This window comes from Mustela nivalis (assembly GCF_964662115.1).
Source record: "Mustela nivalis genome assembly, chromosome: 2".
Lineage (NCBI taxonomy): Eukaryota > Metazoa > Chordata > Mammalia > Carnivora > Mustelidae > Mustela > Mustela nivalis.
The window spans coordinates 115,659,909-115,675,951 of record NC_139021.1 but is presented as its reverse complement, the minus strand read 5'-3'; the positions used below and the strand labels follow the sequence as shown (position 1 = coordinate 115,675,951).

At 42.3% G+C, this 16,043-nt stretch overlaps 1 protein-coding gene across 2 annotated transcripts in view; it reads right to left on the bottom strand.

Moving 5' to 3' along the window:
- PRKG1 (protein kinase cGMP-dependent 1) overlaps window positions 1–16,043 on the bottom strand; it is a 1,242,412-nt gene that overhangs the window by 217,833 nt on the left and 1,008,536 nt on the right. For both annotated transcript variants that reach the window (XM_082721092.1, XM_082721091.1), the window contains exon 6: window positions 8,444–8,521. In XM_082721092.1, coding sequence (XP_082577218.1) covers window positions 8,444–8,521 — 78 coding nt within the window. The remainder of the gene's footprint in view (window positions 1–8,443; window positions 8,522–16,043) is intronic.

Below are 16,043 nucleotides of genomic sequence, written 5' to 3'. Positions count from 1 at the left end.
ATGCTTCATTCAGAAGGATTTCATGTTTTAAAGATCTATGAATTACATGTATATCTTTTTCCTTTTTTACCATAAGAGTGTGCTCTTCAAAAACACGGGTTTATCTTTGACATTGTCTATGATTTATAAGCACCTAATAAAAGAGCTGTGAGTTATTGGAACAGAAAAGCTTTATTACCTAAACAAGATATCTGGGCCCATACAGGACTTTTGACTTGGTTGACAGTCCACGGAAGGAGAGTAATAATCTTTCTGTTGCATGAATGAAGACATAAATGTACCTTTGTGTTAATTTACTTCTACTTCAAGTTCTACTAATATTCATAATACTGGCTATGTTTCTTCTAGAATGGTTAAGTAGTTAAAACTCTCCTGCCTGGAAAATGTAATGAAGCAGAAAAAATTAATTTCTTAAGACAATGCTAGATACTTAAGCACACTTAAAAATATTATGCTTCAGGTTTGTGAGTTTAGAGAATGGACGACAAAGACCAGGATTTTTATAAGTACTAAGAATGTACGTGCAAGGTGGAGGGTATTCAATTACTATTCTCCACTGATCCATTCGATTACTTTTCCACACTGTGTTTCAAAACCATGGGGATGCGGGCTTTAACCCTCTTACACCAAGCTATATCACAGAGATGGTTATTTGCATGCCAATGAGGCTTTTATAAATGTGGGAAGAAATACACTAGCTCATTGTTTTTCAAACTTCAGGGTAAGGGGTCTTATTCAAAATAAAGGCCACTGAACTTCTCATTAGATACACCTCCTGAGGCAAGGAAGACTAAAGCAAAAATGAACTATTGGGACTTCGTCAAGATAAAGAGTTTCTGCACAATGAAGGAAACAATCAACAAAACCAAAAGGCAACCTATGGAATGGGAGAACATGTTTGCAAAGGACATATCTGATTCAGGGTTAGTATCTGAAATCTATAAAGAATGCATCAAACTCAACATCCAAAAAATGAATAATTTAGTTAAGAAATGAGCAGAGAACATGAATAGACATTTTTCCAAAGAAGACATCCAGATAGCCAACAGACACAAGAAAAGATGCTCAACATCACTCATCATCAGGGAAATGCAAATCAAAACTACAGTGAGTTATCACCTCGCACTGGTCAGAATGGCTAAAATTAACAAGTCAGGAAATGACAGATGTTGGAGAGGATGCAGAGAAAGGGGAACACTCCTGCACTGTTGGTGGGAAAGCAAACTGGTACAGCCACTCTGGAAAACAGTATGGCATTTCCTCAAAAAGTTAAAAATAGAGCTACTACAGAATACAATCCAGCAATTGCAGTACTAGGTATTTACCCCAAGTACACAAAAATACTAATTCAGAGGGGTACAATGCACCCCAGTATTTATAGCAGCATTAGCAACAATAGTCAAATTATGGAAAGAGCCCAAATGCCCACTGGTTAGCAAATTGATACAGAAGATGTATAAATATACAACAATATTTTTCAACCAGCAAAGCAAATGGAGTCTTGCCAGTTGCAATGATGTACATGGAGCTAGAGTGTATTGTGCTGAGTGAAATCAGTCAGAGAAAGACAAATCATATGATTTCACTTCCAGGTGGAATTTAAGAAACAAAACAGATGAACAAAGTGGAGGAAAAAGACACAAACCATCAAAAAGGCTCTTAATGATAGAGAACAAACTGAGGGTTGCTGGAGGGATAGTGGGTAGGTGATGCATTAAATGAGCGATGGCTACTAACAAGGCCATTTATTGGAATGAGCACTTAAGTGATTAATTACTAAATCCTACCAATGAAACGAATATTACACTGCACATGAACCAACTGAAATTTAAATAAAAACTTGGGAAGGGGCACCTGAGGGGCTCAGTGGGTTAAAGCCTCTGCCTTCGGCTCGGGTCATGATTCCAGGGTCCTGGGACTGAGCCCCACATCGGGCTCTCTGCTTGGCGGGGAGCCTGCTTCTCTTTCTCTCTCTCTCTCTGCCTGCCTCTCTGCCTACTTATGATCTCTGTCTGTCAAAGATTTTTAAATCTTAAAAAAAAAAAAAAAAAAAAAACCTTGGAAGAAAGAAATAAATAAAGGCTACCAGACTCCTATTTTTGAAGTTCTAATATAGTGGGACTGGGAAATCTATATGTGAAAAGATTAAAATAGGTGATTTAGATGCTAATGTTTTGAAGACCAAACTTCAGCACACATCAATTCATTGTTTTATTTCTAGGCCTTGGTTTTCTCATCTGTACTAAAGATTATTTGGCAGTCCTCAATACCAAAACCAAACCAAACCAAAACAACAAGAATAAAAAACCAAAACCAAAACAGTCATTAACTAAGGTGTAATATACTGTAAGATCATTAATTCAAAATCAGACATAAGGATATGTTACATAATTGTACCTTTCCATCTGGTTAACAACAGCAAAAATGATTAAGAAATTACAAAGGGCAGACTTATGCAAGACATAGGGAGATTTCAGTGGCTTTGGAAATATTCTTCACAAAAATGTTACTGAAATGCAATAGCAGAGCTATAAAAAGTTGGACACCTACAGAATAGACCATTTTCTGCTTATATAACAAGTGTGAAGGAAAACCTATCTGGATAATCCATATATGTGAAAAGACAAGCAGTTAAAAGAGCAAGAATAAAAGCTTTCCTTTTAGGTTGTAACGGCCACACTGTTACTTTGTATATATAATGAATCATTGTAAATATGCACAGACACTTGGCATGGACACTTGAATCTTTATTTCTTAAAAAAAAAAAAAAAAAAAAAGAAAGAAAGAATAAAAAGCCAGTGTAGAGAAAGTTACGTACACAGAGATAGCCTCTCTGACCTTGGCCTAGATTACTTATTCTTTTCCCTGAAATCTCAAAGTACTTTATAATCCACAATGCTATGGGAAAGAACTAACCACAGAGCCTTAAAGATAATACTCCATTTGTTTGAACCCTTGTTAGCTCCCCACCTTGTCCAAAACCTGGAAGGCTGGTCTCAAAAAAAGGTGTGTGTATGTGCATGAATTAAATGAGAAAATCTATGAAAAGCATCCTTCTAAAAGTACATGCTCGGGGCACTTGGGTGGCTCAGTCAGTTGAGCATCTAACTCTTGACCTTAGTTCAGATAATGATCTCAGGGTCCTGAGATCAAGCCCTGAGTCAGACTCCCCACCCAGCAAGGAACCTGCCTGGAATTTTCTCTCTCCCTCTACCTTTGCCCCTCCCCCTGCTTGTGTGCTCATGTACACCTGTTCTCTCAAATAAGGAAATCTTAACAAAAAATAGTAAGTGCTCAAAAAAGTTGGTTACTTCTCCCCTTTTCTACTTCTCTCACCTACTTTGAAAATGCATCCATTTCACTGTAAAAGAAATAGCCCCATCACTACTACTGCTCTCTCATTGTTGCTATAAAATGCTATTTAGAGTATAAGCTTCTTTACTTCTAGACAGATAAAAGAGAGTGTATTCTAACGTTCTTTTTACGTATCAATATGCTAACTTTCTTTCTATAAGACATATATGTAGTCTTGTAATTTGAGGTTTTTTATTGTAATTTGACTTTTTACAACTTTTTAACCATATGCATAATTTAAAAAATTAACAACCAAAATAAAAATTAGATACTTTTAAAAAGATGTAAAAAATTGACCTTTTACCAAAGTATTTAATAAGTAATATCAGAGTGCATGTTTAATCAAAAACAATTGAAAAAGAAAAGAAAGTGTTTTAGTGCACATTCAGCAGGTTTCATAAACAAAGCAATGTTTATTTTGTGGTGGTGGGGGAGCCTGGAATTTACAAATTTATGGGGAAAACTCACCTGGGGAGTGAGGGTTAGTGAGGTAATCATTCTCCTACCTCTGTGACTAATAGATTATAAAAACCAAGGCATTCCCAAAACAAAGCAGTTCCCCTTACAAACAATGTCCTGCATGTATGACTCAAAAATTGGCTCTGTCATTCCCACATCAAAAATGCCTCCTGATGCAGAATGAGGACACGTTAGGAACTATATCTGGTAGTTTGGGACATGTACTGGTTAAGAATGTCTCTTTCTGAACTTGAAGCTTGCCTCTATTCTTTGAGTCATGAGCTAAATTCAGTGTGGGCAGGATTTATGATTCCTAAGAGTCTGATTTGACAATCGAACCCTCTGTGTAACACAGGAGTAAATCAGTCTCTTTTTCCACCATGTGTTCTGACCCACTCTCCCAACATATCTGTCATGAATCCTATGTTCATGATCCCCTTTCTAATGTTTGCAATTTAATGCATGTTCTTACATGCACTCACATCTCATTCCATGCATAAATACCATGTATTTGCCTGGTTTTGAGCTTTGTAATAATAACAGCATTGCACACATATTCTTCTGCAATTTGCTTCTTTTGATCAGTGTTAAATTGGAGATTTAACCAATTCTTCCATGTTCATATACATAACCATAGTTCACTTCCTGTCTTTGCATATTATCCCATTACATGGATACATTTTATAGATATTTATAGATATTACCTATTATATATAATTAATTCTTCTACAGACATGCCTATGTTTCTTTTAGATTTACATAAATAATTACTCTTCTATCTCTTCATTTCCAGATATATTTTTCTTGACTTAATGCAATGTTTGAGGTGTCTAGTTCCACACTGAACATAAATGGTGATAATGTACATCTTTGTCTTGTTCTTGATCTAAAAGGAAGAGCTTTGGGGTGCCTGAGTGGCTCAGTCAGCTGGGTGTCTGCCTTTGGCTTGGGTCATGGTCCTGAGATCCTGGGATCAAGCCCTGCATCAGTCTCCTTGCTCAGTAGGGAGCCTGCTTATCCCTCTTTCTCTGCTCCTCCCCCTGCTTGTGCTCTCTCTCTCTGTCAAATAAATAAAATCTTTTTAAAAATTAAAAAAAGGATGCCTGGATGGCCCAGTGGGTTAAGCCTCTGCCTTCAGCTCAGGTCATGATCTCAGGGTCCTAGGGCTGAGTCTCACATCAGGCTCTCTGCTCAGCAGGAAGTCTGCTTCTCCCTCTCTCTCTCTACCTGCCTCTCTACCTAGTTGTGATCTCCCTCTCTGTCAAATAAAAAAATAAAATCTAAAAAAACACACAAATAAAAATAAAAATTAAATAAAGGAAGAGCTTCTCATGTTTCACTCTTATGTATCCATATACAAATAAAATTTCCATATGAAAATTTTCATTTTCATATGAATATAAAAATTCATATGAAAGTATTAATTTTCATATTCAACACCAAATATCATGTTAAGCCAACTTGTTTAACCAACATGCTTAAACGCATGTTAATTCTTAAAAAAGCCATGTTGTTAAATGGCATTTAAGGGACAAGAACTTTTGAATCACATTTTTTTTTTTCTGATGGTAGCATAAAAGGTATGTTGAATAGAATCAGAAAATCAAAATACATTTGAATTATTATTGGAACTCTGAAATTTTGCCTACCAATTCTGTTCAATTTTGGTTTAACTTGTGTATGGAGAGAGTACATTTTTGGATGTGACACAGCTACAGATTTTATCAAAGATATTTTTCATTACTCTGTTGTGAATTCGTGGATGTTTTATAGTTCATTGCTAGGGGAAGGGAGCGTCACATCTCCAGGCAACCGGAATATACATATATCCATAGAGCAAACTCAGCTTCTACCTGAATCTTTTAGATATCACTGCAAACATGTTGCCCAAGTTGTAGAAAAATCAGTTTGTGTACATTTAATGGGGGGAAATAGGCATTTCTGAGTTTTCCTCTTTGTGTGGATGTGTTTCATGGGAGAATAAAAACAGTTTTGTGGGGGTGCCTGGGTGGCTCAGCAGGTTAAATCCTCTGTCTTCGGATCAGGTCATGATCTCAGGGTCCTGGGATTAAGCCCCGAGTTGAGCTCTCTGCTCAGCAGGGAGCCTGCTTCCCTTCCTCTCTCTCTGCCTGCCTCTCTGCCTGCTTGTGATCTCTGTCAAGTAAATAAATAAAATCTTAAACAAAAAAAGTTTTGTGCTTCAATAAATGTCTTGAACTGGGGAAATCCACTGGTAACTCTAGCCTTCTGTTTCATGTTTTACAACGTGTTCCAAGGACAAGCCAGTCCAATTGAAATAAGGAAACCATCTTCTCCAGGGTTTTTCTTTGTTAAGTTTTAAAATACATATGAAAACAAGTTTACATCTGTATACCTAAAGCAAAGCATACAGATTCAGAAAATTCTAGTTCCACAACTTACCTGCCTGCTAACTTAAAGGCACTCTTGTTACTTTTCTCTCTTCTTCCTCCCACAGGACTTAAGTGTGTTAATCTCCTGCTTTTTAGGATCTAACTTACTGATTCTAATATGTGCATAATAGAATAGAATATACTAATACACCATCTATTAATTATCATATCATTCATGTAATTAAAAATCATAGCAGCTAAGTTGTAGGACATGAAAACCAGCCTTAGAAAAATCTATGGCTACTTAAAAAAAAAAAAACATCCTGACTGTATCAAAAGCATCTAACATATTCTTACTACTATTTTCCCAGAATCCCCAAGGTCCTCTGAAATACTGCCAAGGGAACAGGTTCCTGTGGTGCATTTCCTCACTATTTCCATTTACTCATCTTACAAAACTAATAAAGCAACACACTAATGCACCTGTCTGCAACTGAAACTGGTTACAAATAGCAGCTTCCTTTAGCTAGTACTTGAAATTTACCGTAATGGTGTAATCACAAAAGTCTGTCAGAAATTCATCTTAAACGGATAAATGTATCATTCCATGATAGCAAAGGATTAGCAGTGTAATAAAGAAAAAATAAATCCAGATTGTTGGGACAAAAAAAAAAATTCCCCTGTGACCTACTGAATCATTTATAACCATGAGGATTTTCAATTTCCCCTGATCCTTTAGGAAATGTTAAGAAATAAAACAGCAAATGGTAAAGCTCCAACATCTTACACATAAACCACACAATGTCAAGTTTCCTTAGCCTCTAACATTGGAAAATTCAAAATACAGTTTTAAGTATAACTGTGGTCAGTTGTGTCATTTCTTGATGTCTGTAAGATACTGGCACCTGACATTTCTCTCTGTCTCAGGCTTTCTGCTATCAGTCAAAAGAAAAGGTATGAGACAAGCACAAAGAATGCTGTCTTCAGTTTACTGTGACAAGTCGTTGGTGTAAACATTGACACATTCGTGATTCAAAGTCAGTCCAGAGAGGATTATTGAAAATGTGATCCAGTAAGATTTATAATCTTTCACCTATCCTGTCTACTGTAGCACTGTACAACTCTCTTTCCTATTTTAGTAGGAGCCATAAAGTCCTAGAGTCATTTATATCTTTTAAGTTAGAAGAAAGAAGTTTAGTTACATTTTCAAAAACTCTTCAACATTTTTATTTATTTACCTTTTAAGGTATCTCTACACCCAACATTGGGCTTGAACTCAGGACACTGAGATCAAGAGTCACATGCTCAATAGAGCCAGCCAGGTGTTCCTAAACTTAAATTTCAAAGTAACAATTATAGGAATGAAACTGCTATATAAATCCCCTTCCACTGGCATTTCCTTTCCTATTGCTTCCTGGGCTTAGTACATCCAAATTCCTCTTAAGCATGACTTATGGTGAAGCAAAGTAGTTTCTAGTCATTAGTCATAGGGCAAGGACATTTAAACACAAAAATAATTGTGACTTCACTGCTGCAAGAAATGAAAGGTATTTGTTGGAGTATTAGAGTATTCATCTACACAAGTCTCCATTTTCCAATTCACCTAATTATTTCATTTTTAAATAAAAGTTAAAAGATTTAGAATACTGATAACTGAAAAGTAATACAAGTGGATAAATTATGATTTTTCATTCCTATCCCTGGGTCCAGTCCCTACGTATCCCTCCCCTTATAATTTAAGGCTTCTAATAGTTTCTCAGTATAAACTCAATATTTCTTTATGAAGACACAATAAAACATCAGTGTCTTTATACCTTTTTGTCATCAGAGTGCTAAGCAACTTGGCTAGGGACACTGAGACTGGTAAATTTTCTAGTGGGATTCATACTTGGGCTACATGATTTCAAAGCCCGGGTGTTTCAAGATAGCAATGTTCCTGCTCCTAATCACTAGAGGGAATTTTTTTGGATTTTGGTTTTTCTTTTACTGCGGAGGAATTTTAAAGCGACCTTAGTCTTTTTCTTGTTGAATTATAGAAATTATGGAAATCTTCCCATTTATGTAGACATAGCATCAGCGTCTAGGGCCATGGCTATTAAATTACAGAACACAAGCTCTTCTCTGGCCTTCAGAGTTACAGTTTTTCTTCTTCTGGCATCATTTTTGGGAGATCCATTGTCAAATATTTCTCTCTCAAGACCGTGTGCATCTCTGGGGGTGACTGATGCACCCCAGGTCCCCTGCCCCACTGTGTATGCTCTCGTGCTGCAGGGGCTTACCGTTCCTTTGCTGATGATAAAGAAGGTGTCCCCTCTCGCACCTTGTCTGATGATATACTCCCCGTTCTCATAGTGGGTCTAAAAAACAGAAACAGCAACAGAAAAAAATAAATAAATAAACAACATTAAAAAAGGAATACTATAACAAAAGCTCCATCCATCTCTTCAAATATCAGCCCTGCAGGAACTCATTCATCCCAGTGGAATTTTATCCAAGCCCAGAATCCATTATGATTTAAGAATGAGTAAGAGTCAATGAACGAAGTAATTACAGAGAATTTTTATCATGCTCATGTTTAAAACTATGTTGTTAATGCTATTTTTTTTCTAGACGATTATATTCAGCTCTTTACATTCATTTATTTTAATTGTTGGATAAAAATATTCCTTTCTGGGGAGCCTGGGTGGCTCAGTGGTTAAGCCCCTGTCTTCAGCTCAGGTCCTGATCTCAGGGTCCTGGGATCAAGCCCTGCATCGGGCTCTCTGCTTGGTGGGGAGCTTGCTTCCCTCTCTATCTCTGCCTGCTGCTCTGCCTACTTGTGATCTCTCTATCTCTCTCTCTGTCAAATAAATAAATAAATAAATAAATAAATATAGTCTTTTCTTCCATCAACTAACATGACACAGCGGAGCTGATAAACTGGTCTATCTGTACTATTTTATTTGTCCTTTTCATTTTTAGTATTCTTGTAATGATTGATAAGATTTCTTTTTCTTGAGAAATTACTGTGGCATTTCAAGCTTTTATTCTGAAACAAGCATGATTTTTGGTGTGGGTTAGATGGGTGTGGGTTAGCTACTTTTTAAGGCACAGCTTCATGCTTTAATATTCTTAGTTCGGTAATTTAGATTTGGCCCTGTTGGATGGAATGTCTTCATTTTATGGACAGAACTCTGGTCCAGCAGCTGTGAGCTCATCAACTAGCAAACGAGGAAGAAGGTAAGGCGGAAAGAGGATGATCACAGTCGGTGCTGGGATGTAGTCACAGTTATTGGGTCCATTCCCAGTGTAAAGATTACTTCTGCAATGAACAAAAGTAATTTCTCTAAGGTGACGTGGGAAAAAACGTATATTGCTGGGTCAGGAGATGTAACAGAAAAATGAGACTGTGCCATCTGGCCACATTCTTCTCTGCAGCTTAGCAAGGGAGCCATTTTGGGGGAAAGAAAACATTACTTTACACACTCCTTATGAAACAGATTTCATGGTTTGCATGCAGTAGCCACGAGTCCAACCGCTGTGATTTGTCCTTTTATTTCAATACCATGTCTATTTACTGTTAACACCACCTTTTTTTAGTACTTGACATTGAGAACAACCATATCTTCCTTTGCTTATCTAGAAAATTAACATATGACCTAATCTTACCTTTTTTCTTAAATTCATAACAAGTTTTAAAAATAGGATTATAGAATGCATATTTTTCAACTGATCTATTTCATTTAACAAGATACCCATGCTCCATTGTCACTCCTTGCTATTTGGGAAAGGAAAGATCTTTAGGACATGCAGGTGTGAAAAGCAATAATCACAAGAGTCTTCTTTCCTGTATCAATTCCACAAACATCTCTGTGTGCCTCTGAGTCAGCCTGGCTATAGGCACTGATGATACAAAGATGAGATACAAAAATCTCAGAGTAGTACCATCCGCTGGATCTTTCTCTCCAAGGGTGCAAATTGTTGACAGCCACATGTCCAGTACAGCCCCCTCTAGCCACAAGTGTCTTCTGAGTACTAAAATGTGGCTAGTGTGATTAAGAAACTGAACATTTAAGGTCAGTAGCTCACACATGGCCAGTAGCTACTGTATTAGCATGGGTAGTAGCTAAAGCAGACACAGGAGGAGTTACAATCTGTACTAGTAGGGTAGGGGGGCAGGCTGGAGCATCTTTCCCCACTTGCCATGAATGGAGCTCCATTAATAAAATCCAGGACCTCTCTCTTTCCTTCCCCACTCTACACCAGAGAGCATTTGCAAGTCCTCAGCCAGATATGCTCGCCTCAGCCTCTAGTCTCTGTCAAGTGGGGGTGAGCTCCCCACAGAGGCTGACATTCTCTGTGTCTTCTCCAGGGAAAGCAGAGTGAAGCTGCCTCTGCTGGGCCTCTGCCCCAGGGCAAGGATATCCACTCAGATACACCCAGTTCAGTAAGGCTGTTCTGACACCTAAGCCACATTCCCATGTCTATATTTTTATCATTGGTAACAAGAGTATTATATTAGTTCCATTTACCTCAGTCTTTGTCATATTTCTCACTTGTTTCCTCATCCAAAACCTCTCAAAACTCCTCAGACAATCCAGTGTGCAAATGCTGTGTTTTATGTCAGTAGGGCTTCTGTGCTGTCTGTTGTATTGTCTCATTCTGTTCCCAGGGCTTCCCCATGGAGGAGATTCTTCAGCCCCAACAGAAGTATGAGGGGGGCACCTGGGTGGCTCAGTGGGTTAAACCTCTACCTTTGGCTCAGGTCGTGATCTCAGGGTGCTGGGATTGAGCCCTGCATGGGGCTCTCAGCTCAGTGGGGAACCTGCTCCCCACTCCTTCTCTGCCTATCTCTCTGCCTACTTGTGATCTCTATCAAAGATAGACAGACAGACAGAAAGAAAGAAAGACAAGTTGCAGCTTACTGAGCGGCAGAAAGCCTCTCTGAAAAGAAAAGAATTAGTAGCTTATTATGCCCACATAATAGTAGCAGAAATACTATTACTTTGGAAAAAGTAGAAAAATGCAAATAAAAAACACCAATCTTGCAAGAATCCTTAACTAGTCTGAGTCATTCTTCTTACTTTCTCCTCCTTAAAAACATATTCCCACCCATATGTCATTTCCTTTCAGAAAGCCAAAATTATCAGTACCGTATTAAAAAGTATGAAGGCAAGGGTTTCTCAGGCACACCACCACTGACATTTGGACGCATACAATTCTCTGTTGCTGGGAGCCATCCTGGACATTCAGTTCGAGCTGTAGGATGTTTAGTGGCTTCTGTGGCCTCTACCCACTAGATGCCAATCCCAGTTGTGGCAACCAAAAATGTCACAAGACACTGTCAATTACCTTGCTGGGGGCAAAACTACCGCCCATTGTGAATGTTTGCACTAAATCTCTTGTGGTTTTCTGGATCTGAAATAGCAATTTATTATTTTTCTTGATACTCTGTGCTAGAGGACTCTTTGACTTCCCTCGGTGTCAGCTTGGATCAGTCTAATGCCTCACTTTTGGGGTGAGCATTTGGTGCTGGTCTCACACCCATGCCTGTCAGTTCTATTCTCCTCCACACAGGCCTCCTTCTATTGGGTTGCCCAGTCTCCTTCAACGCAGGGTGGTCTGGGGGAGAGTCACTTTCTTATATGGCAGCTGGCTTCCAAGGGTGCCAAAGCAGAAGGTGCCAGGCTTTCCCAAGGCTCAGACTTGTGTATCTAATGAATTCAAGCAGGTCCCAGGGCCAGTCCTGATGCAAGAGGAGGGGACTGCACAAAGGAGTGAACCCAAGAAGATGGTATGCATCAGGGCTTTGGAAACACAGTGTCCCACAGACTTTAAGCTTCATATGTATGAAACTGAGCTCTTAACCTCCTTCTTCTAGCCCTACCTCTCCCATGCCTTCCCTGTGTCAGCGACACCAACTGCATCCTTCCTGTACTTGGCCAGTCATCTTGCAGTCATACTGAACTCCTCTGTCTCCCAGGCCCACCACTGTCAGCAGCCCCGTTGGTCCACCTTCAGGATACATCCAGAACTCAATGACTCCTCCATCTGCTGCCACGGATGCCATGTTCTTCTGTCCAGTTCATGCAGTCCCCTCCTGACTGGGATATCTGTCCTACCTGACCCTGTAGGTCCCCCTTCCCACCTAGCAGGCAGGCAATTCTTAAACACCCAGTCAGCACCTGCTGCTCCTGCGCTCACACCCCTGCAGGGGACCCTCTGTGCCCATGGGCACTGAAGCCCCACAGAGGTTGCAAGGTACTAATGGCTTCTGCTTTGTCGCTTCATGAACCTCGCCACCCACCTCCCTCCCTTGCATTATGTCTGTTCTCTTCACACCCCTTTTCCTGATGTTCCCTGAACACCCAGACCCATCTCAGGACCCATGCGCAGGCTCTTCCCAGTGCCTGAGTTGTCCCTGCACCCTCGAGAGCTCAGGAGGAGCTATCTCAGGACAGGAAGGTTTGCAGAGGGCTGAATGACAGGAGTGTGGGCATCAAGGAAGGCTGAAGGTTAAGGAATCTGAGAGGAGGATTAACAGACCCTGCTGAGAGCTGGGGCAGTGGCTATTGAGAAGGAAGGCTCCCCTGCCACACCCAGCCTAGTTCAGAGGGAGCCTGACCTCTCTCTTCTCTACCCTCTGGTATCCAGCTGGGGCTCCCCATTGGCTGAGGTCAGCTTAAAATGGACAGGGGAGCCCTCCCATTCATGTCAGCCTCTGGATAGAGAGGAGGGTCCAGGGAAGGGGAAAAGCAAGCCTGGGAGCTGGTGGAATGCATCAGCCCCATGTGCGTTAGCCTCAACCGTCTCCTCTTCCGGAGCATCAGTTCCATGAAGGAACTTTTACATTCCCTGCTGTTCCCTCGGACTGAGAAGAGCACCTGGGTGTTCTCTAAACACTCCTCAAGTCAATGGCTTACATGGGAAGGACACTGAGTGCCCTCACAGAGCAAGGGCTCCCACCCTTCTTCCGCTGGTTTGCCCTCACAAGATGGGTCCGCTGCTCCAGGCCTCGCAGAGGGGTCGCAGGCAGAGAAGGGCAGCCTCTCATCCAGAACCCCTGCCAACTGTCCCCACAGGTCTCCTTTGAGTTGCACTTCCATTCTTAAATGAATGCTTGGCAAGACGAACCTGAATACTCCAAATGGCTTTTGCTTCTCCAGATCACTCCGTGATGCCTTCAAGAAAACCACTCAGATGAAAGCAAACCTCTTACAGTGGGAAAATGGGAAGGAAAGCCTGCAGATGCACCCAACAGGGTATCTACCTCATGGACCAACCCAAGCAGTCTCTGAAGGGTCAGAGCAGGGCTGGCTGTGGAAGAAGGGCAGATAAAAGTGAGGGGCCAAGACCGTGAAGAGGGAAGTCTCAAGTCAGGCCAGTGGTCTTCAAATCTGTGCGGCACTGTGGTAAAGCAGAGGGAGGCAGCCTCCCCGGGAGACTGTCCAGAGCAAGTACAAAGAGATCCAGGGTTTCAGCAGGCACTGCAGGGTCAGCAGGCAGTGGTACAGGTCCAAGCAGCTTCGAGGTCGAACGGTGGGCAGAGCACAGCATGCCGGGAGCACCCATCAGCAGAGGCGGTCTGAGCATGGGTCAAGCCACTGCGGAAGAAACGGAGGGGGGTGGGCTCCAAGGATGCCCAAGGGGGACCTTGAGGGCCTCTTCCAGCTTTGTGATGGTCTGACGAGATGCATTTCCCAAACATGGCCGCTGGAGGGTGTCCATTCCCCAGGCTCTCCAGGGCTGTGCTCCCATGAGCAGCTGGCCTCTGATTTCCTTCCCCTTGAAACGGGGAGGCCTCAGCAGCTCTTCTGTGACAACAGCATGTGTGGAAGCGTTGCTGAATGGCTCTGGGGTCATCTTTGCAAAGGCCTGAGTCACCTCAGTCACTGCAGTCGGCAGAGAGCCACACGGGTGCAGGAGACTCCCAAATGGGTCGGGTCTCAGCATTTAACTGTCCCCACTTAGTCCCAGATATCATGGAACAGAGACAACCCACTGTAGTTGGCCAAATTCCTACCCCACAGAACATAATAAGCACAGTAAGATGGTTCTCATCTCACGCAGCTATGCTTTGGGGCCCCCTGGGACACAGCAATGCTGTCACCCACCCCAGAGTCCATGGGGGTTCCATCCCAACTGGTCCTGGCTCCCAGCTGCTCCCAGCAGCTCTGGCTTCGCCTGGTCCCAGAGTTCAGCAGCTTCTTGGTCTCATCAGTCTCATCGGAGAGGTGAGGGGAGAGTCCAGCGTCCAGGAATGAGCCGAGGGAATGGTGGCCAGAGGTGGTACAAGTTTGCAAAAGCAGACGTCCACAGTGCCGTCGCACGAGGACTCCTGACTGCCATCCGAAACGTTCAGTTGCACCCACAGGGAAGATGATCGTGCGTGCCGATTCTTCGAGAGTCTAACCACGTTCCTCAAATGCCAGCGGTTTCACTGTTTTCTGAAGGTCACTTGCCAGCTCTGCCATTTTCTCATTTCAAATTAAATCGGAGAAAAATGGGGCATTTAGGAGTGGAAACCTGAGCAATTAGGCAGGTTCCTTTAAAGGTTTCCATGGTCATTAGGAGAAAAGCCAAACTCCTACACACTGCCTGCAAGTCCATACACAGTCTGCTCAGTGTCCCCCTTTCCCACCTCTTCTCACTCCTGCTCACTTTGTCCTGCAGCCGCACTGCACCCCCCACCCCTTGGGTCCATTTCTCACCCATACCATGCTCCCTTCCTCCCACAGGCGCGAGCACCCTCCCTCCCCCCAGCCCTGCTGCTTCTGGCCTCCTTGCAGGTACTTGTCTTTCCCATTCTAGCCTCCCCGGACACACCCTGGCTGCACCAGCTCCCCCACTCCGTGATTTTACAGACACAGCTTTACTGCACTGGTCTTTGCTGAGCTTGTGGGTGTTTATTTGTAGGATTAGGGTTTTTTAAAAATGATTTTTTTATTTATTCATTTGAGGGGGAGAGAGAGAGCCCCATGAGAGAGCAGGGGGCGTGGGAGAGGGAGAAGCAGACTCCCCGCTGAGCAGGGAGCCTGACCTGGGGCTTGATCCCAGGACCCTGAGATCATGACCTGACCTGAAGGCAGATGTTTTACCGAGTGAGCCACGCAGACATCCCCAGGATTATTTTTAATACTGTTTTTCACCAGATTTTAAATGTGACTGAGGGCAAGGATTGTGTCTGGTTTTGCGCACCTTGTCACACCCTCAGTGTCTAAGACCGCAGTGGAGGTCTTGAAAACAGTAATCTCAGGACTGAAGTAGCCCTCCTTAATCACCAGCTTTCTAGCACCGCCCATCCTCCATCCATTAGTAGAGCGCCTACCTTCCATATGAGTGCCAAGCCCCACCATCTCTCATCGTTTCCACGGTTGATGCCCCAGTCGAAGCCAGGACCACATCTTGGATTTTTGTAACATCCCCCATCTGGCTTCCCTGCTTCAGCCCTCGCCTCACCTCCTCCTACTCTATCTGTTCTTCTCTCTGCAACCTAAGTGACCTTGCAAAGAGCCTATCTACTGAAATCACTCTATGGCTGAAAATCTTCCAGTGGCTTCTTGCTGCCGTTAAAATCATCAACTACTTATGATGGTCTGTAAAGTTCTCTGCATCCTGGCTCCCACTTGCCTTCCAGTTTTCATCCCTTCCCAATCTTACCCACACGGGTTCAGGGTCAAAAACGCTGGTTTTCCCCCCATATCTTAGACTCACCAAACTGGACCCATCCCCAGAGCTCTGCATTCAAGAGAGCCTGTCTAGAACACTCTCCTCGAGGTCCTTGTCATGGTCTTGTTCTCATTATTGGGTCTAAACAAGGTCTTTCCAGACCACTCTGAGCACGTGCCTCTACCTCACCCACTTTCTGCCCAGTTCCCGTTGTGTGTGCTGCTTCTCTGC